The sequence below is a fragment of the Phaethon lepturus genome, unplaced genomic scaffold (assembly GCF_000687285.1).
Source record: "Phaethon lepturus isolate BGI_N335 unplaced genomic scaffold, ASM68728v1 scaffold49986, whole genome shotgun sequence".
In the NCBI taxonomy this organism is placed as follows: Eukaryota; Metazoa; Chordata; class Aves; order Phaethontiformes; family Phaethontidae; genus Phaethon; species Phaethon lepturus.
This window is the reverse complement of record NW_010546504.1, coordinates 19591-41117: the sequence shown is the minus strand read 5'-3', so window position 1 is coordinate 41117 and position 21527 is coordinate 19591. Positions and strand designations below refer to the sequence as shown.

Sequence of the window (21527 nt, the reverse complement as noted above, 5' to 3'; positions counted from 1 at the left end):
TGCATTTAGCAGGTTATCAATTAAAGCTTCTCTATTTGCAGTCTCACAGGAGTGAATACCGCTGCCGTGTAGGGGGGCCAAAGGGCAACAAGGGGGTGCGTGTGCATATGTATGTGCGAGTGAACTTGTTTATTTGCTGTTATTTTTATTTCCTTTGTGCAGATTCGTCGAAGGCGCCTTGCTCGGTTGGCAGGTGGACCATCTTCCCAGCCTGCTACACCACTTACATCACCACAGAGAGAGACCCCCCCTGGACCACCTGTAGTAGCACCAGCCCCGGGGCCATCCCATAGTCTAGGCCTAAATGTCCATAGCATGACCCCAGCTACCTCTCCAATTGGTGCATCAGGTAGGCTGGTGTGGTAGTGACAAAAATCATTACTGTATGTCTACTAAAAGTTATTATGCACCTCCTTATCGTTAGAACATGAACGCTATTACTGGTGTTACTTCTGCTGTTACAAAAAATAATTTTAAGAAAAGAAACACTCTAAAATGGTGAATGAAGGTGCTTGTTGTTTTCATTTTCCAAATAATAAATGGTTAGATCCAGTTGTTTTCCAGGTATAAGTAAACTAATGGCATTTAAAATATGGGTTACCAAAGCTTGAAGAAGTTTGTAATACAGTTTAATATTACGGAAAAGAAAATCAATCTGTCAAGGAGACAGGAAAAAACTCCTTTCAGTCTTGCAACATAGTTTTTATTGATTGTTTTCCAGGTACATTTTAGCAATCAGTCCCAAGTTCATTTTTGATCTTTGATTACTAGCATTTGCCACAGTTAAAAATAGTAGGCTGTGACTGTGCATTGTCAACGTAAGAATGAAGTATTTGCTTTCTCCTTGGTATTGCTTTGCCAGTTTTACTATTTACTGGAGTGAATACAAGTAGGATATTTACAAATGTATTCATACAAAGATATGAATAACGCCTGATCTATTAAAATCAGACAAATGCAGAAAGCATGCAAAGTTGGGAGGGTTGCTCTGTGGAGAGGTGAAGACAACATTCTTACATTTAGTACCTTTGACCTAAAAAAAAAAAAAAAATTCAAGTTGGATATCTTAGAAATCAAAACAAATTGGCATGTTTTCCAGTATTATGATCTTTCTCTGAAAACTTAAATGGTTTTGCATATTGTATTAGTAAGCTAAAAGGTTCACAAAACCAATCTCAAAACAAACGTCAAGGTTGTTTTCAAAAGGCTTTCAATATGATTGTTAATAATTTGGTAGAAATAATATTTTTTCAGAGGCTCCTTGATAAGCATGCAGAACTCTTTACCTATAGACCCATTTGCTTTCTGAAATTTTATGTTTTTCCCTTCGGCAAGTACAGTATTACAAGCTTAAATCTTGCAATTTAATTACGGTGCTGTTCTGAAATACCTAGAAGTGACTCGTTCCTGCTTATTTTGTTGCCTTGTATCCCAAGCAGGACAGAGAAAAGCTATCAAAAGCATTTCCTGAGAAAAGCTCGTTGCAGATGGAATTTAACACTGTGTATTGTCCTCATGATTGTAGACAGCAACCCAGAAGCAAAGGTGACTTTTCTGTTTTTAAGAACAGTGCAGAGTTTACTTACTGTGTTCACTCAGCCTGTGGTTACGTGACTATTTCAGTGCATCTTAGGTCTGACTCTTACCAAAAGGAGTATTTCTCACTGCCTCTCCCTCTGCTGTCTGTAGCGACTGTGTGGTAAGGTGGATCATGGACTTAATCCAGGTGAAGACTAACCTAGGATAAATAAATGGTTAGTTTTCAAATAGATGAGCTCCTGATCCATCTTACTGCACAACTGTATAAACAATAATGCCAACAGAGCAGGAGGTGTGGAAACGTTTACCTGAAGGTAGAAATGTTCATGTGTTGGTAGACAGATTTATGATGGTTTGAAGTAGTAAGATAGCTTAGACCTCAGAGACTTCTGTTTTTAGGAATTCATATATGTGCACCGGACAGTACCCTAACTATACAGACTAGATTGGTGACCAGAAACAGAAGTTACCTAGTCAGGATAGTGTACAGTGCCATTCGCTGCAGCAATTCAATAACGTGTGTCTTTTTCACATCAGGGTAAGAGATATGGTTAAATTGGAGAATAGGTCAGGAAAGAAATGTTCACAACTGATTATCTGCTGTATTTATTTAGCGTAAATTGAGACTCAGCTAACACTCTGTGGTTTGCAGGAGTTCCTTTGAGCAGTAGACTAAAATGACTGGAGAGGATTTTAATTCATTTGGACATAGAGAGCGCAGCCCCAGCAGAATAGTGCCCTTGTAAACGTCCGTTTTTCTAAGAAGATGCATGTCATGGTGAGGTCAGACTTGTGTATCAATTTCGTGGAAAATATGATCATTATTTTGTATGTATTTTGAAAATATTTTGGAGAGACGAAAAACAGTGTATCAATGACAGCCACACACACTGAGTGTGTGGTCTTCATAATTTTTGCACATCTCTGTATGCTGCTGTTTCCTTTTTTTTTCCCCCCAAAGGAAATATGAAACTTCAGATGCCAGGTATTTTATTGTATACCTGACCCAGTAACGTACAGAGCAAGTAAATTCTGGAAGATTTGTTGTGAAAAGGTGATAGGCAGGACAGTTTGTTTGAAGAGGCTTGTTAATGAGTACTGTAGTAGAACTGTTGAAGTACATTTTCCTGGCAGTGGGAGTAAGACCCTAAGGGAATGCAGAACAATGCACTTGTCACCCTGGTAAACCGTGTTTGCTCTAATCTCTCTATCCACTGACTTAGCTAGCTTTTTCTTTTGGAAGAGGGAGGAGGAGAGAGGAAGGACTCAAGGAAGACTGCCCCTTTATAATCGATGATGTACTGAAGGAAAACAAGGCTGTAACTGGACTATCTTAAATCAGCAGCATGCTGGAATACCCTGCTGAAGTCAGCCTTCCGCTGCCATGGACAGCATATTTCTGCTGGGTGTTATCTCTAGGGAAACCACATCACTGAAGTTCTGCTTTTGGAAGTTGCTTTTATTTAACCTGAGCAACTTTGCTCCGTTCAGACACTGTATCTGACATTTCTCTATCTTTGGCTTTGTGGAGAAACTGTACTAGGCTTTGGGCCTGTGCCTCATGCAAGGACTTTCAGTGTCAAAGCTGTAGTAGGCATCACTAAAATTCCAGGACTGGGGGAAATAGCCATTTAGAACGGAAATGGAGTTTTTCTTGACGTTTTCTTGCTTCCTAGGTGAAATCTTTTGCAGACATTTAATATGGGCAAATAGGTGGTGAAGTGAAATCTAGCTTTTCTTGGAGGATCTCAGTTCCTATCTCTGCTCTTCTTTTCATACTGAAAACCTAATTGGGCTCGAGAATGTTGTTTGAATGTTGTTTATGAATGGATGGTAATACTTAGCTACAGCCCTAAAATACTATCCAAAGTATAGAAGCTTTGAACGAAATGGAGCAAAATTTACTTTTAGCAAGTATTTTGTGATAGGTGCAAGTTACATATGCGTTTTGTGTTGTCCTGCTATGCCTCGGAGGGCTTTTACATGTTCTCAGTTATAGAGCATAGGCGTTTGGACAATCTGCTTGTTAAATTCTATTCTGAATACCCATGCAAATTAGTTTTACCTCTCTCATCTTTTCTGCTTTTTATGTGAAGATCTGAATGTTTTCTGCATACTGACTAATATCCAGCCTGATAGAAGTAGTTAAATACAAACTGTTGGTATGCTCAGGGAAGTAAAACAGGAGTTTTAAAGTGGTAGAGTGAAGCAGCTTTTCCTACCTCCCATGCTGAATATCTAGTTGTTCTTCAGCAAGCTGACTTTTAAATTGGATTTTTCTGCTTTCTGCAGTTTTGTTCCTGTAAAATTGTTTCAAGACCTAGAAAAGCTTTGGGAAGGATGCTTGAAAATGAACAGCTTGTGTTAAAGAGTATAATCCTGATTTGTTCTGTTTTGCTGCCCCCACTGTTAACTTCAGAATGTGTTGCTGCTATAAACGTGGGACAAGCTTGCACTTTCAGTAGTAACGTTGAAATACAGCCAGTGCTGGAATTTAAAAATAGGTTGTCAATCTAGTTTTATACTTCTCACCTGAAACCTAATACTGTTTGCGGAATGTCTTGTAAACTGCAGGTGAAAGAACCCGAAGGAGTGAAATACATTGTTGCTTTCTTTTTACACAGACAGATGAAAAAAATACCTTTTTTCCTACTCCTTCAAGGAGTCTGTTTACTGTCATGCAAATACCTGGTATTGATAAAACTACAGTTGCAGCTTGTAATTAATGCTACTTTATTATAAAACATAACTTCAAATAGTGTCACTAGGCACAAATTTTAGGGATAGACTACTCTTAAGAGCCCTCTCCATTTAGATGTTTGTAGAACTCACGCAACTTCCATTGTTATTGAATGCAAGTTTTTTTCAGGATTATTCTGAATTATATGTATAACTTTCCTCCTACCATGCTAGTATCTAACACTTCTCTGAAGAAGTCTTCATTGCAAAGTGAATATATCTGGTCATATCCTGAAGCTCACCAGCCATGCTCCAAAGCCATTATATTGCTTTCCATTTCCTGGTGTGGCACTTAGTGCATGTTGTTAGGACTTCTTGGATGCTTATATTATTCTTGTGGAGAAGGAAGAGTACTGGTAATTTCCCAGTAAATTGTGGGAAGACTATCAGAACTCAGATTAGTTTTGTCCTGTATCCTCACACAAGTTAACTTTGTTGTAATGACCCAGCGTGAAGCTGTATTCAGAAAGGACTGACTTTAGAGCGTCTTTGACAAAGTCTTAAGGTAGTACACAGATCTTATAAGAGATCAGTTTGCTAATGGGCTTTTTTTCATGGACTTTTTTCATGGGCTTGAATCTCTGAGCACTTCATGGATGCAAATTTAGTTTTGTTCTCTGTGTTGTAATGCAGGTAAGCATTCCTACATTGCTGCTGCAAGGGGAGGTAGAAAATGTGATTATCTGTATTCAAATGTGAATATTAACAACATGTATTTCCTAATGCATTACTAAGAATGTTTAAGAGCTGGACTGAAAAACAGTATCTCCTCTCCTTTTGCATCTAAATAATTGTGCAGTGCATTCCCATCTCTGTAGTAGTAATCTTGGTGGTGCCTTTTCTCTAGGAGTAGCCCACCGAAGCCAGAGCAGCGAAGGAGTGAGTTCACTCAGCAGTTCTCCATCTAACAGCCTTGAAACACAATCTCAGTCTCTCTCTCGGTCTCAGAGCATGGATATTGATAGTGTCTCCTGTGAGAAAAGGTAAAAAATGCAGCTTATATAAGCTGGCAAATACTGCACAATGCTAATCATCAAAGCCACTTACACAGGAAAATATTCTGCCATGTCTCACTTCCAGCTGTGTTAATGCAATAGGGTTAAATGCTTAAAATGACACACTATTTAGACCACTGTAATGCTTTTTCTAATCTGGTTTTAATGGGAAAGTGATAAGACAAAGCATTATCTTGGACATTAAGTGGTTAGCATGTCTGATGGGGACAATTCAGCTACTCTATTTTAAAAAAGAAAAGGTTATGGGATGTGATAGCTGTGTAGTTTGTATTGCCTGCTGAAGAAATTTAATATTCTGTTTCTGGAATTCAAAATAAATGAAATACGAGAAGCATTTATCAACTAGTGATTTTAATTGCTGTTTGTACATATGGCTGTTCCTGTTGCTTTCATTTTTCTTGGCTGCTTCTACTTAGGTGACAGTCTTGCAGTCAGTATCTTAGAGGACTGCTTTGGCTTTCCACGAGTTAATGGGCTTTTTCTCTTATTTCCGCTTTCAGTATGTCCCAGGTAGATGTGGATTCAGGAATTGAAAACATGGAGGTCGATGAGAATGATCGCAGAGAGAAAAGGAGTCTGACGGATAAGGTTAGTCTGGTTTATGTTGGCTGTTCTCTTTTAGACTACATCTGTATGTTACTGTAACGTCGAGCTTCAGGATTTCATGGGAGAGCCTGTTCATATAATGCAATTTGGTGTTAACAGAGTTCGGTTTTTTGTTTTTTGTGTAATGCACGCTTCTGTTACTTCAGAAGTTAACTTTATGTTATGAAGACTTTACCTCAGACTTGGTAAATTCTGCCTTTGCTTATATTGTTGTGTTTTCCCTCACTGACATAGCCTTACATGGCTGCAGCTTTTCAATCTGTAATATTCATGGGGCTTGCCTTGCATTCCCTTCTTTCTCAAAAGGGACAACCCTGTTTTTGGAGAAATTTCTTTACTAGAACTGTGTGTGGTAAGTGTTACAAATAATGGAATAGAACAGGAACAAAGGATTTAAGACGCAGGAGCGATGCAGAGTTTTAGCTTGCAGTGAGTTCAGTTATCTCCAGATGTTGTTTTCGAGAGGATGGAACTAGCCTTCAGATGTCATCTGTGAACAATTTCTTCACTGCACTTCATTAAAATTTGTGGGAAGGAAAAAAATTTTCAAAACTTCCGATATCAAAGCTGCATTTTGATTGTCTCAAATTGTTTTATGAATGATGTTTGAAAATTCTGAAGAAAATGTTTTGTCATACATTCTACAGCCAAGTGACCTATTGATGCCCAGATCTATTTTTTTTAATATGCAGTAGGCCTGAAGAAATATTTCTTAAGACACTTCTGAAGATTGTTGTAGCTTATTTGTATAGCTTTTTAGAGGTCTAATAACAAATGTTATGTATGGTGAAGTAGTGCTATGTAATGAGGTTTTCTTCTTAATGATAGTATAAGAAAATAAATAAGAAAATTTATCTATCAAGGTTTAGATAGATGGTAGAACACTTTAAAGTAGAAAAAGAAAGCAAGCAAATACAAAGCTCGAATTCGCTCCTAAAATTGTCCTCTTTGTTATTTGATTTTAAGGCCCATGTGAAATAAAGCCATAAAGAAATGGGACATCAGTGTAGTGGAGAGAAGTTTCTACAACAGTTCTTGCAGTGCTCATTAGATGTCTGTTTATTCCTGCACTGTCAGTAATAAGGTCAGTTGGTAAAAGCCTGGCTTAAAGCCATGTAGCTATAATGCTGCTGCAGAATCCTTTCCAGTCGATTCCTAGCTGCAAATCAGGCAGTTGGACCGCTTGCATTGTGCTACTGTGAAATAAATAGCTTGGAATCAAGGACAATCTTGAAGCGGGGGCGGGGAAAGTAAAATAAACCTTTGCAAACTTGGTTCAATTCCTCGTACTCATTTGGAGGTACCAAAAATTTCAGTGGATAGGAGACGGCATAGTCTTGCCTGGTTATCTGCATTTGAAATGGTGTCAATAATAAAGCCTTCTTTGCAGAAATAGGCAGGAGAAGTAAAAGTACTTGAAAACAGTAGAATACCAGCAAAGTGTTTAAGTCAATAAAAATGCATTAATGTACCAAAATTTATGGTTTATTAAATGGTTTGAGGGAAAGCTTTTGAAAAGGGTACAGTGCTGGTAGTTGCTGGGAAACTCTGGCAAGTCTAGGCTTACCTGGTGGCCATTACGTGATCTCAAATTTAAAGGCAGAAAGGGAGCTTTTTAGTGGCAACCCATGGGTTTTTTCAATCTGCATTTTGTTCTTCCACATTGACTTATTTTTTTCTAAAAGAAAGGAGTACTACTATCTCAAGAAGTATGGTACATAGCAGTGGAATCTGCACTTGTATTAGTCAAATATCAGAAATTTTTTTCTTGGTCTAGGAAATGTGTACAACTCACAGAACTCTTGCAGGAAAATAGCTTTGAAGCTAAAACTTTTCCATCTTTGAAATTCTATGCAGTTGAATTGTCTGGTTTGTGCATTGTTACTTTTACAGTATTAGTAGAAGAGTGTAGGGAGGGACAAACTTATGTTACTGGCTTGTCATGTATATTTTGGAAATGTCTTTGAATGCTACCTCTCCTCACATTGCAGAGGTAATTACCTGAGTTTTATTCCTTTGTATTCTGCCATTTTTTCAGGTGCACACTCAAAGCTGCCTTAGGATTGCAAGAACCCTCCTATTTAACCTTTGCTAGCCATTCTAGCAACTCCCATTTAACCTTTGGTAGCATTCTTTATGGAGAAACTAGTTTTTCATTTTCAACACAGTTTACATGATGTTTCTTTTTTTGGAGAGGAGAAAAAAAAAAGCGGGGGGCGGGGGGGAACGAGCCAAATTCTTGAGACCTGACCTGACCTGACTTCATTTGAGTGAAAGATGTCTTTATCTTGGGCAAAGATTTGAAAGCAAGAAAGCCTTGGGGAAGCTCGCTCCTTCCCGTGCTTTCATTTTTACAAGAAACTCTTAAAATACTTGTGCATAATGAAAACTGAATCCCCAGTTAATTCCTTAAAGCAGACCTCATAGGTATCTTGGTTAAATTTCCCTTCTTAGTGTACTGTTTTCAGATGTGTTTTGGGAATTTGCTTCCTACTGGATTTGTGTATTTCTGCTACAACTTTTCTGCATCTTTTTTGTGTTTCTTCAGGTTTTTTTCCCAAAGAAATTTTGACAAATATATCTATATTCCTTAATAAGTATACAAAATCTATCATTAAGAGTGAATCTGAAGCTGTTTAAAGAAGACCTGCATCTGATAAAATTGTGGCTGGACTAATATGATTGCAAATAAGTTGAATTTTTTTTTTTTTTTTTTTTACTCCACCCCTAACCAAGGAACCTCTGTCTGGGTCTGAAGTATCTGAGGAACAAGCTTTACAGCTGGTCTGTAAGATCTTCAGAGTCTCTTGGAAGGACCGAGACAGAGATGTTATCTTCCTGAATTCACTCTCTGCTCAGTTTAAGCAGAATCCAAAGGAAGGTAGGAATCTGAACTGTTATCATTATTAGGGATTGTTTCAGTTGAACGGCATGTTTCCTACTCTTTATTTTTAGCTTTTTCTCTCCTTGCTACAATGCTGGAGCCACCTACTTGTGGTCTTGGCTTGATTTCAACATCTGCTATCAGCAGATGTACAGGAAATGGAATCCCCAAAAAGGAACATGGGACCGATTGGTCATAGCTCCTGTTGTAGTCAATTGCTATGCTTTTACCGGTTATGTTTTCTGTTGTCAAACTAGTGTGCTGATATTGCAGTGTTACTGGATTTTTTTTTTTTCAGAAGCCTTTTACTGATTTAATGGATTGTCTTGCATAATAATAGACATTTAGCAGTTAATTTGATAAGTTAAGAATTCCTGATGATTTTATATAACAGATTATATTTTATGTCAGCTATAAGATCTGACCAACTTCAAAATTGTTATTTTGTTTGTGGGCATGTGGGGATGTGCACATTGTTTTTTCCTTTCTTTATGACACCACTTGCCCAACTCAACAGCAAGGTATGAAAATATTGGACGGATGGACAAGTCAACTTTAAAAACCAACAATAACAAGGTCATCTATGATCTTTTGTACTTTACATAAAGTTATATTTTTGTGTAGCTATAATTTCAGAACCTAGTTAATATAGACAGAATGATAGTTATAAATGTGTCAGACTATTTTTTTTTTTTGTCAAAAGCATCCCTGAATTCACAGAAGTAAATGACTGTAATTTTTGTTTGAAATCTCTGAAAATGTTTATAACCCTGACTAATGTGTAGGTGAAGACAGTAGCTGAGCGTACTAAATCTCTTCTTTTATTCTTAACAGTGTTCTCAGATTTTAAGGATTTGATTGGGCAGATTTTGATGGAAGTGCTGATGATGTCCACCCAGTCAAGGGATGAAAACCCATTTGCTAGCCTGACAGCTACATCACAACCAATTGCTGCAGCTGCCCGGTCTCCTGATAGAAGCCTGATTTTAAACATGGGCTCTAATCCAGGAAGCAGCCCTATGTTCTGTAACGTGGGCTCCTTTGGTTCCAGTTCATTATCCAGGTGACTTCTGATTATAAAAGAATACTGATTTCACTTGAATGTTGATTTGTAGACTAGAAGAGAGAGAGTGGCATAGAAATGTCCCGAGAACGATAAATAGAATAGATTTTTAAAGTCTTCACTTTTTCATGTGAATGTCCCTCCATTTCATCATTCTTAATTATGTTGCCATGGCTAGAAGCGTATTTGGTAGGTTAAAGCCATGTAGCTGGTTCTTTCTGAGGAGCATCCCTTACTTGCATCAGTGAAGGCTATGACTCTTAACTTCAAAGTGTGTAGATTGTGACACAGTTTTATTCAACATTAGTAAAAAGGAATAATGTGTGTGAGCTGCAGAATTATTGCTGAAGAGTCATCAGAAGGGCAAGGGCTTATCTTGCTCATTTTTATCTTTTTCACCCTTTTTCTGCATATCCTAAATCATTGCTTTTTTTTTTTCTTTTTCCTCTGTAACTGGTTTAGTCTCTATGGGACTAGTCCAGCTCCTACTACCAATTTCACAAGCTATGTACCAATGACTGGTTCATCTCTTACCCCACCAGCCAGTTCAGTTGCCACTACATCTGTGCCTTCCATTACTGTCAGCTCTCACCTCACAGCAACAAGCTCTTCTTGGATGCAGCCGCCTTCTCCGAGGTACCGGCCATACACTGTTGCCCATTCTGGAGGCTTTTCGGCTTCTTCCATCCCGCGTTCCTTGAATATTTCCATCCCATCTAGTTCACCAAGTCCTCCAGCCATGGCTGGTAGCCCTCCAGCCATGCCAGTCATCACATCCAGACAGAGACCCACAACAATGGGTCCACCTTTGTTTACTGCTTCACCCAGTACCTTGCGCAGGCGTTCTTCTTTACTGAACAGGATTCCTTCTAGGTATTTCACAAGAATAAAAGAGTGTGTTTAATGTGTGCAGTGGAAGGTGTGGCATAATCATGCAGTTTGGAAGGACTTATGCTTGTGCTGAGCTCACCCTACTTACCCTGAGTTGATTTCTGTGTTTTGGTTTGTGCTAATATGTTGACTTGCTAACAAGCCATCTTTGCCAAAATGTTAAAGCTGCTTCTGCGAGCATTTGAGGTGTAATGTAATTACTTTAAAGGTAGCAATACTGTTTTAATTTCCTCCTCTTCTTGCATCCATTCCAGTTAAACTATAAGCTTTCTGTTCAGTTGCTACTCCTGGATTGTAAACCAAACAGACCTCCTGCTTTGAAATCAGTTTTCTCAGTAGGGATTTAGCTGATTTCTTGAAAGCTGTTACTTGCTGGACTGTGTTAAATTTGATTCCCTAGTGCATAGATTTAAATTACAGATTAGCCTATTAACAGCATGCCAGGCCAAGTGCTACTGTATTTTCTCTGTTGGCTGCTCCTGGAATCCCCAGTCCCTGCAGGAGGGAGAAACAAGCACGCAAGGTTTTGAGACCACTGCTTTAAAGTTCAGTAGCTTATAATTGGAGTAATTATTATTCAGTCATGTCTAGACATTCCCAGTTCAGCCATAATTTTTATTAGGTCTCCAAAATTATTTTTAAATTTTTGGTTTGTGAACGTGTGGTGTTTTGATATGTGAATAACTTGTAGTGGTGTAACAGAGCATGTTAGTATAGTCTGGTTTTACTAACAGTTACCTGTTGTCTGCATGTTTAGAGAGGATGATTTTGGGCAGACTTACACAGAGAAACTACCATTTACTTTTTCTCTTGGCTTAAAAAAAATCTGATGGCCTTTTTCATTTTTGTTGTGGTAGTATATACGACAACCCTTTCTCCCTCCTCCTTCTTGCCGTTTCTGATGTGTCTGAGGACAGTAGTGATGAAGAAAATGAAGATGATGATTTTTCTTGTGTCCAGTTTGGGTCCAGGTATTGGAGAAAGAGAATGTAACCTGCATGTTTGGTTGTTTAGGAACTAACAGTCTGTGTAGTGTCAAGTGTTCGTCAGAGTAACTTAGGAAATGACCAAAGCCAAGGAGGTGACTTCAATGGGTTTTTAAGGTGGCGTATAAACATGAATAATGAGTGCTAGCTGGTCAGCTCTTTTTTGAAGAGATGACTAAGATAAAGTAAATGTTAATCATACTGCCTTTTAGGTTTAATGAGCATGGTTTCTGAAATGATGTTTGAGTGGAACTCCTCATTGACTGTATGAGTAGAAGGAATATTATTCACCCATGGTTGTAATTTTAAAACCTGTGGTAGATGATGTGCATGTTTTCCTATCAAAAACTGGAAAATGAGGACAAAGGTTAACGTGTAGAAAAAGATACAGTGGCAAATAGCCAACTGATGCAAACGGTATGATTTTGTTGAAGATTCGTTGCTGCTTGACAGCTGAGGATCACTCCTCTAGCCTGTAAGGAAAATATACCTTAAAGTTTAAACTGGTCCTTTGATGTGGTAAGTAGTAGAGGCTGATGTAGTTGGAACAGCCAAGAATGGAGGGAGAAGGGCAGAATATTTTGCTGTAAAACAAAGACTTAGGAAGGGTATAGCAAAGCCCTTTCATTTGTGTGACAATAAGATATGTGAAAACAAAATGAGAATTGATATTGCTGAGTTCTGTTTGGAAGCTAGCCAGATAGCTGTGCAAAAAACCTGCAGAACACTGGATATGCCAAGGGAAAAAAAAAGCTCTTGGAAATATAAATGTGGAGTAGGATCTCCTCTAGTTTTACATTGCATTGCAGAGTAATGCTGCAATGTCTCAGCTGATACAGAAATGTTTTCTTACTAGGACTGAGGTTTTAGTGTGAAAAAATAAGCAGCCCTCCTACAAAAGTGTTTGTCATATCCAAGTGATCTGTGTTCTTTGTCTGTTGGTGAAAACGATTCATTGATTTCTTTTCCCATTAAAACTTAACGTTCATCAGCTTCATCACATGCACCAAAATTCCAAAAGAATTGCCCCGTTCTTTTGTATGGAGAACGAGAAATGTTTTATTGGAGAAAGGAATAAATGTTTTATATAAAACCCATGTGTTTTAGGAAGACTTTTCTGAAAAATGATACTTCTGTAGTCTTGCTAGCATCCTGAACACTTCCTCTGAGCATTCAGCTCCCTGATTTTGATTGCTAGTAATTCTGAGGTGGTCTTGAACAATTGGGAGGAAAAGAGTTCCTCCAAGACTTTCAGTCCCCGTTGAAGTATTTCGGTTACAAGAGAAGTCAGAACTCTAATCGCTTGAGCATTCTAAAACTACGCTAGGTCAAGACTTTAGGAAGTATCTTGTGATGTCAAGGAATGCCAAAAAAGACTTCTATCAGAGGGTCTCCCCCCCACTAGCTTTTCTGTCTGTGATGGTTCCTGTGATACGTTGGGACACTACTGCTGAAGTCAGACTGCTAACTAGAAGACTTTCCAATAGCATGTCTTCATTTCCATTCCAAATTTAAGTAGAGTGAACTTGATAATACAAGTTTAAGGTGGTTTTTTTGTGTATGTGGAATTTAGGATTCTTTTTCCCAACTGCTTTGTTTGATTCTTATGCTGTTGGCAATTTAATCCAAATGTTGGATGGAGTTGCAAAGCCTTTGGTAAGGATTTCTGAGGTTGCTGTGCTTCTGGAGTCTTAGTCTGTAAATTATGTCCTGGCATTCTGCAGACAGCAGTAAGATGTTAGTTAAATTATAAACACAGTGACTGTACAATTATGCAACAACTTGCATTCTGAAAATACCAAGGCATTCAATGTATGTATGAAGGATGTATGAGCTTTGCATGAGAATAATTTCAGTTACTCCTGCAGTGAAATCATTAACAGAATGACTAACTATAGAAGTATATAGATTGATGTGCTTAAAAGGGTGATTTTTAAGTTGAATGTGAGAAGTCAGGAGGTTTAAAAGAGAGACTGTAGAAAAGAAAATGTGTGTATGACTTCATGGTTGCTGAATACTATTTTAATAGAGCTATGTTTTACATGGATTAGTTTTAATTGAGTAACAGAAAACAACTTCTGTCTGCAAAAAGACTGCTGCTATTAGCAGTTATGTTTCTTAACATGCTGAGCGACCAGATGCTTAGCAGTAATAACCTTTCCCTGATTTATTGGTTGGACTGTAAAGCTTGCACAATAGTTTGAAGGAAATCCCATTTTTGCCACAGTTTGTAGTTTTAAACGTGTTTTCGAAAAGCTGCATTTAAGGAAACAAATATTCTTATTTTCCAGTTTAAGATCTGGGTCTTGAGTTGATCTTCGTTTAAATCCACCCTGACTGTACATAGACTTCTCTTTGAGGACTAGCCATAGACCATCCATGGAATTGCTATTTTGAAAAATTCCATTTACTTAAAGTGAATATATCTTCTCTTAATTTCCTTCTGTAAAATGAGGATTTTTCCTTTTAATTAGACTTGCCAAGCTGTTATGTAGAGAAGAGTTCTGTTGAGATAAAAGTCTAAGATTGAGAGTCGTGGGGTATATTCTTGCTTTTGTATTTAATTTCTTTCTCCTCTCAAGTGTGGTTTTACTTTTGTGCGTCTAGTTTTTGTGTTTACAGTATCACAGTACCAGTGTTCCAGCCCCCCCAGCTGTGCTACTTTATGGCCTATTTTACTGTAAGGGAATTTAAAGGAACTGAGTTGAAATTAAATGATCTTTAATGTGGAAATTTTAAAAGGAATAAGTTGCTCTGATGTATTGCCTCCTGTTTTGTTTAATCGCCTTCCTTAGAATATATAAAGTGATTGTCTGTGGCCCTATCTATCAGCTAAGGTCTTTTGTCTTCAGTGGGAGGATCTTGCCTTCCGTGGGTTGGCTAGTGTTAACAGACTTGGTGAAATTTCTACCATTTTGAATGCTGTATGCAGAAACTGCAGAGGTTGCATCATGGCATGGAAGTGTTGGGATGTCCTGAGTTCTGTCAGGTACAACTTAAAGGCTGTTCATTTTCAGTGTTGCCATGTGAGAACAAGATTTATTGATTCCCAGTAAAGTCACGCACCTCATTGCTGTCTTTCAGATACTTATTCGTTTAATGAGATAACTGATTCTACAGTCATGTTACAGTACAGCTGAACTTTCAGAGTTGGGCGAGCTGTTAAATGGAGAGCTCTTCATAGGTCACAGAAATTATCTTAATTATTGAGCAGTGTGTGATGGGATGGAGTCTTGACAGAGAAGCCAAGAGCTCATGAATTAGTTGGTTGTGCACAAGTGCAGAACTGTACCTAATGCTTTGTTTCTCCTTTTCGTGTGTGTTAAAGTATGGGAGGCTCTGGCAGCTCAAGTGTTTCAGATTCCTGCAGTGACCACTTCACCATTGAAAATTGTAAGGAGACAGAGATGCTGAACTACCTCATCGAGTGTTTTGACAGAGTTGGAATAGAGGAGAGAAAAGCACCAAAGGTATATTTCAGATGAGTGAAGTTTTATCAGTGCTGTCACAGACGCTCCCCTTACCATTTAGTGGGGAAAGTTGGTGGAAACTGATAGTTCTTTCGTGGTGATTTTGTTGTAGAAATGGATTTATAGAATTTATAATGTCACTTTAACTATTATTAATTCATCACATTTGCATTGCATATAAGTACTGTGTTAGAAACTGTCCTTCCCCTTTTGATCTACTGCATTTTATCCAAGTTTTTTCCATGTAAAACATGCTTTTGTGAGACCAGCTCCCTATCAGTGTTCTATATACTGCCTTAAGCTTTTGGTTCTGGGGAACAACCAACCAATGCTTTTTTTTTTATGTAATCTGAAAGGTTTTTAGCTGGCGTAGTGCTAATCTTAGTTTGCATATTACATTCGTACTGCATGAGTAAAGAAACTGATCATAATTCTTGTCTGTTCTGACTACTTCTAGTTTGTATTAAAATCAAGTTATTTTTATCAGATGTGTAGCCAGCCAACAGTTAGCCAGTTACTGAGCAACATCCGATCACAGTGCATTTCACATGCTGCTTTGGTGCTACAGGGATCCTTAACACAACCAAGGTAAATACAGCTGATGTTAGACATGAAAGTTAGACTGTTCTGGGATTTGGTTTTTTTCTTTCTTCTGAGGATTAGTTAAGAAAACTAACATCAGTTGCTGGGGCAGGATACATTTACGTCTCAGAGGAATAGTTTATTGCTTTACCATTGAAGACTATTGCTCCCATTGATATGTTTGGTGGAGAGCAGTTTAAGTGTTTTCTAATTGTGTTTGGATAAAATCATCCAGGTTGATTTAAACAGTTTAAATGGGGGTTCCGAATTAACCAAGCTGTTTTCTGCCTTACCTCATGCATCAAATGTTTTACTTCCAGATTGTGGGGCACTACTCGTGTGAAACTCAGTAACCAACAGAGGTGCATCTGAGAAACAGTCAAGTGTTCAAATCAAAATGTGTAGCGAAGACTGCTAAAGTGGCATAGCTCTTGTTTACTTCAGAGTTTACCACAGTGTATTTGGTGATGTAAATCTGTGTGTAGGCATTCTGCACTAAATTGGGACTCTGAGATTTCAAGTGCAGTTGTTTCAACAGCAGTTGTTTGACTAGCAGCCTGTTTAGTTTAAGCCTTTGGTAAAAAGGATATGTGACTTTTACTAAAATCTGCATAATTTTGTATTTGTGTTTCCAAACAATACTTCTGTAATCTTTAAAACTGCACCAGTTGTCCACTGTTCTTTGAGATTGATTTTGTCTTTACATGAACTAATGTTAACATTGGGACAAGTTTTGTATATGTAATAAGGAAAACAAGATACTTTTTCAAAAATCCTAGGGAGCAGTTAAAAGAAATGACTGTATAAATTCAGAAAAGACTAATGTTATGTTCTTTTCTTAATCTGGAAAAACAAACATCAAAAAATGTTGTTCCTTCACTAGTTGAACTTAACAAAGGGTCTTTTCATTAGAGAGGAGTTGAAGGGAGAACCAATTACTACACCGAAGCTGTTATTTTCTTCCAGCCTCATTAAACTGAAGTGTGATGTTGGCAGCAGCATCTGTTTCAGAATAACCTTTCCACAAGTAACTTGAGAAGATAAGGGTAGTTACTTCTGAAAGGAGTAGGTGTGTGTAAATGTTGATAATCTGCTTTCTGGCACATCCTTAGATGTGATTACTCTGACGCTTTTGCAAATACTACTGCAAATAATCAGTAGTTCTGGATTGGTTTTTTTTATACAAATAAAGGTCATTGCAGCAGCAGTCTTTGCTGGTACCATATATGCTGTGTAGGAATCTCCCATTTGGCTTCATCCAAGAATTGGTGAGAACAACTTATCAGGATGAAGAGGTGTTCAAACAGGTAAGGCATAGGTGAAAAATAAATGATTATATCATTTGATTCTACTATTTGCAATATCCAAGGGGGTGGATTTCCAGAGGTTTATTCTGCATCTCACAGTTCTATACCTGTTACTTCAGGGGCTAGCAACCTGTTAAGCAATTGGAGTTTTTTTTTTGTTTGGTTTTAACTCATTTAGCATTTAGTGAAAAAGACTGACTTTTATTATTTGCTGGTTCTAATTATTAAGTGCGTTTGTTAATAAGAAGCACACATTTATGTAATGTTGAAATTAACTACTTGGAGTATGCAGGCATATATTACAGGATTGATCTTGGGTTTTCATCCTTCTATGCTTCTGTAGAAAATACTCTAAAAATGTATGTGTAAGACAGCGATCTTCTGTAATCATACTCGGGAAGATTTATTGTTTTTTCCATCTTGCAATCTTCACCCTTCTTTGCAACTTTAATAGTTTGCATCTAAGGTGCTAAGAGCATTTTACAAATCCTAGTCCATTAAGTCTTCATATTTTACAGAGGAGATGACTGAGAAACAGTAGATGGTTTATTATTTATGGTGTGTCAGAGTAGTTCAGAGGTGATAAAAATTGGAACTGGTGGGCCTAGTAATTAAGACACAAAACTAGCAAACTTCTTGTTGCCCATATAATGTTAAAGCAGATCAGTAAGGTTCTAATTGTATCTAATTAGCGCTCCTATAGTATTATGTTACTTAGCTGTAAAGGGGCCCTCAGAATGGCATTTGATCCTTCCAATTTGGGAAAAAAATTACATTAGCTAACTTTTGTGTAGTGCAAGCACCTTTTAATAATTTATATCTCTGTCTGGATACCTTTAGTAGAGGTTCATGCAGTTGAAAGTACATTTAACACTGTCAGAAAGTGGTTATGGAAAGTTTTAAAGGTCACCTACCCTGGGGAAGAGAACCATTCCTCTAGCTGAAGCAGACGCAACTTTATAGTCCTTTTTCTGTAATATGATTTAATAATGCATTTTTTTGTCTCTTCATAGAAGCAACACAATATACTTAAAATTCAGTAGGAACTCTTTCCTACTTTTGTTCCTACCGTAGGAACAAAAAATTGTTGCAAAACTACTCTAAGAGTTTATTTTGTGAGGGTATGGTTGTCACAGCTGTCTGATTGGGATGTACTTATTGGCTATAATTACTTTTGATTGATAAGTTCCTGTCATGTCACTTCCTCTTTCATAACAGTCCTTGGCTGCTGCTTATTATCTTTACCACAGTTTACAACTTACCAGCACAAAGCTAACTTGCTTACATGACATGCAAAATTAAAGCTATATTATTACCCCAAGTGTATATGCAAATAAATTATTACCCATTTGGGTAATCAGGTTGTTGGAGTCCTCTACAGAACTCGTGCTCTCGTTTGTGTGTGTAATACACATGCTTGCACACATACATACTGTATCTACAGTGATGCTGTATGGAATGTGTATATGCTTCCCCATGTGGTTTCCATGTGCCAAGAACTTGATGGAACCACACCTGATTTTTGTCGGTGTGCTGACATTACTATTTGTCAGCTTCAGCTTGTGTCTGTTAGCTTTGGGTCTAAATCTAGATGTACGTGTCCCTGGGCTTATTTGGTTTGCAAAGTAAATGTTTGAAAACTAGTTAGACTGGGATCAGGAAAACTACATACAAGAGCCTGGAAATAAGTTTTTATGGGTAAGTTGTTATGCCCAGGCATCAAGTCAGCACATCACTTACACACTGTCAAGGAAGTTGTTTTTTAGCTTTGAATAATCTGTTAGGCATTCAGGCTTAACTGATACAAATTTAAAGAAAAGGTCTTATTTTTTCTGTAGTTAACTTGCCCTATTTGAAGAATGAACAGACCTTTCCTGCTGTGTACAGCAATAGTGTCATTTGATTGCTTCCTATTCTTGAATAAAGTAATCTACTTCTCTTTTTACAGATCTTTATTCCCATCTTGCAAGGCCTGGCTGTAGCTTCCAAAGAGTGCTCCCTTGATAGTGACAACTTTAAATATCCCCTTATGGTAAGGACTGTTCATTTCTAGAAGCAGTTTCTCTATGATTACTGATACCTTATGCAGATGCCATACAAGGTAATGTACTTCAGCATTTTTGGGCTTTCTTTGGTCAGTGGATTACTATTAAACTATGTTGGAAGCTTAATGTGGTACGAGATGTGTAAAAGACCATGAAAAATCCAGTATAGTCTTGAGGGCAGTAATATCTTAAGCTTAATGGGCAGAGCTTGTGTAGTGGGCTAGTCTTATGCTTTATGTAAGATTAATCAAATGTATGGATTTCATCATGCATACTAGTTATAATACTGTGGATGCTTATAAAATCCTGCTAAGCTCCTCCCAATTTAAGTCTGGGAAATAAGGCCCAATATTCATACCAATATTTGATGGACTTGCTTTTGTAGGTGGGAAACGAAAATCTATTGCATTAAACCAAACGTTATTTGAGTCTGGGACTGTTTACTGTAGGAAAATGTCATCATATTCCCTGGCTGAAAAGTTGGGGGAGTTATTTTTAGGTTTTTTAAACTGCATACTTCCGGCTCTAGATCTGCTTCTCCCCTACTGCTTTATTGACAAAACAAAAAAGTCTTTTGAAAAGCATGCTCGGCCACAAAAGAGAAAGCTAAATTCTTGGCTAAATTGAGCATTGCCAGCTAGCACCTTCAGATTTTAGCAGCTTCAGTGTATGATGCCAAAAAAGGCTGTTACATCTCAGGTTTAATGTGTACTTCAGGAAATTAGCTGGACTGGGGTGCCGCAAATCAAATTGACTAAGCAACTGTGGTACTTTTGCAAAAATAACAATTTTTGCTGGTTCTGCATTTATCTGCTCTTCTGTAATTGCCCTAAATTTAAATTGTGAACTGTTGCAAATTTGGCTGTTGGCTACAAGTAAGGGCTACTTGAAAATGATACTCCATTTTGGTCATCTGTAGTTGTCACAGTGTACACCAAAAGGATTGAATAGTAGTTACTAGCTATAGTATAATGGAAGAATGAGAACAGGAGAAGCAGGATATGTGAAAGCCTACAGTATTTTTGTGTTTTCAGAATCGTCTGTTATAACTGCTTTCATTTTTCTGTGCTACAGTTGAAAGTGAGTTAGAGATCTTGGATAGGATTCTTTGTTTCTGGCTTCTGTGTTCATCTGACATTTTTCCACTCTGATTCAGAAGACAAAGGCCTTGGTGTATGTATAGAACAATTGCTGTATTTATTATTGTTACTGACTTTCATGTGGCAGGCAGTTCAGGAGTCCAGCAAAGGCATTGTTATGTGCTGAACAAACAAACAATTTGCAGAGCTAATTTTTGAAATAAGTGCAATAATTTATTATCCCATGAGACATGTTAGCTTTTTTGAGACAACTTGGAACAGATGTAAAAGCTAAAATGGGTGCAGGGTGTGCTGTAGCTCTTTTTGGAGCTCTGCACCATTGTAGAAGATGGAAGTTTTTCCACTGATTAAGGGAAGAAGGTTTGTCTCTTTCGGTAGTTTACCATGTTAAGCTTCTTATTTGCAGACAGTTTACTTAGAAATTACACACAAAAGTAATTTTTATTTGGATTTCTTTATAGGCACTATGTGAACTTTGTGAAATCAAGTTTGGGAAAACACACCCTATGTGCAGTTTGGTAAGTGTATCCAGTCTGACCCCCCACCCCCACCCCCCCCCCAAGTGAAAAGAACCATGAAACTTATTTTGTTGTTGGTATTATATGGTCCACATTGATAACATTCTTCAGAACTCTAAACAAGGGCTAATGTAGTATCTCATGCTAAACAATAATTACGTAAACTGGTGGAGTCCTTTTCCCTGAGAATTTAGAAAAACTAAATGTGACTTGCTTATATTGCTGAAATACTGAGATGCTTCCATTTAGCTATCAGCATGACTGGACGTTGAAGAATCGAGGGCACGTGGTAGACACTGACGGGTGACAGTGCAGACGATATAGCATGGCTGACATGGCAGCTTTGATTAACTTGCTATTTCTCCTGTTTTCTAGGTTGTTTCTTTGCCCTTGTGGTTGCCTAAATCTTTAAGCACAGGTGCAGGAAGAGAGCTGCAAAGACTTTCCTATCTTGGAGCCTTCTTCAGTCTCTCAGTCTTTGCTGAAGATGACGTAAGTGTTACAGAAGGATGTTCATAGCAGCGTGGTGGGTTTGTTTGTTTGTTTTCCATCACCAATATGTTTGATACATTTGCCAATATTCATTCTACTTTCAGAACAAAGTAGTTGAAAAGTACTTCTCAGGGCCTGCCATTACTCTTGAGAACACCCGAGTTGTTAGCCAGTCTTTGCAGCATTACATGGAATTAGCAAGGGTAAGTATTCTCTTGTTTAAAAAAAAATTGCAAAAATATTACAGGTTTTTTGTTCTTGATATAGATGAAGAATATAATCTAAAATA

At 37.7% G+C, this 21527-nt stretch overlaps 1 protein-coding gene across 1 annotated transcript in view; it reads left to right on the top strand.

Annotated features, from left to right (window-relative positions):
- Window positions 1–315: 315 nt before the first annotated feature.
- The window catches only part of UBE4B (ubiquitination factor E4B), a 35801-nt gene continuing 14589 nt past the window's right edge, over window positions 316–21527 (top strand). Inside the window, exons 1-15 of the mRNA XM_010289311.1 lie at window positions 316–349; window positions 5126–5261; window positions 5795–5882; window positions 8637–8781; window positions 9619–9847; window positions 10310–10483; window positions 10568–10720; window positions 11596–11709; window positions 15053–15194; window positions 15682–15782; window positions 16969–17083; window positions 19032–19115; window positions 20690–20746; window positions 21122–21238; window positions 21343–21441. Of these exons, the coding sequence (XP_010287613.1) occupies window positions 316–349; window positions 5126–5261; window positions 5795–5882; window positions 8637–8781; window positions 9619–9847; window positions 10310–10483; window positions 10568–10720; window positions 11596–11709; window positions 15053–15194; window positions 15682–15782; window positions 16969–17083; window positions 19032–19115; window positions 20690–20746; window positions 21122–21238; window positions 21343–21441 (1788 nt within the window). The remainder of the gene's footprint in view (window positions 350–5125; window positions 5262–5794; window positions 5883–8636; window positions 8782–9618; window positions 9848–10309; window positions 10484–10567; window positions 10721–11595; window positions 11710–15052; window positions 15195–15681; window positions 15783–16968; window positions 17084–19031; window positions 19116–20689; window positions 20747–21121; window positions 21239–21342; window positions 21442–21527) is intronic.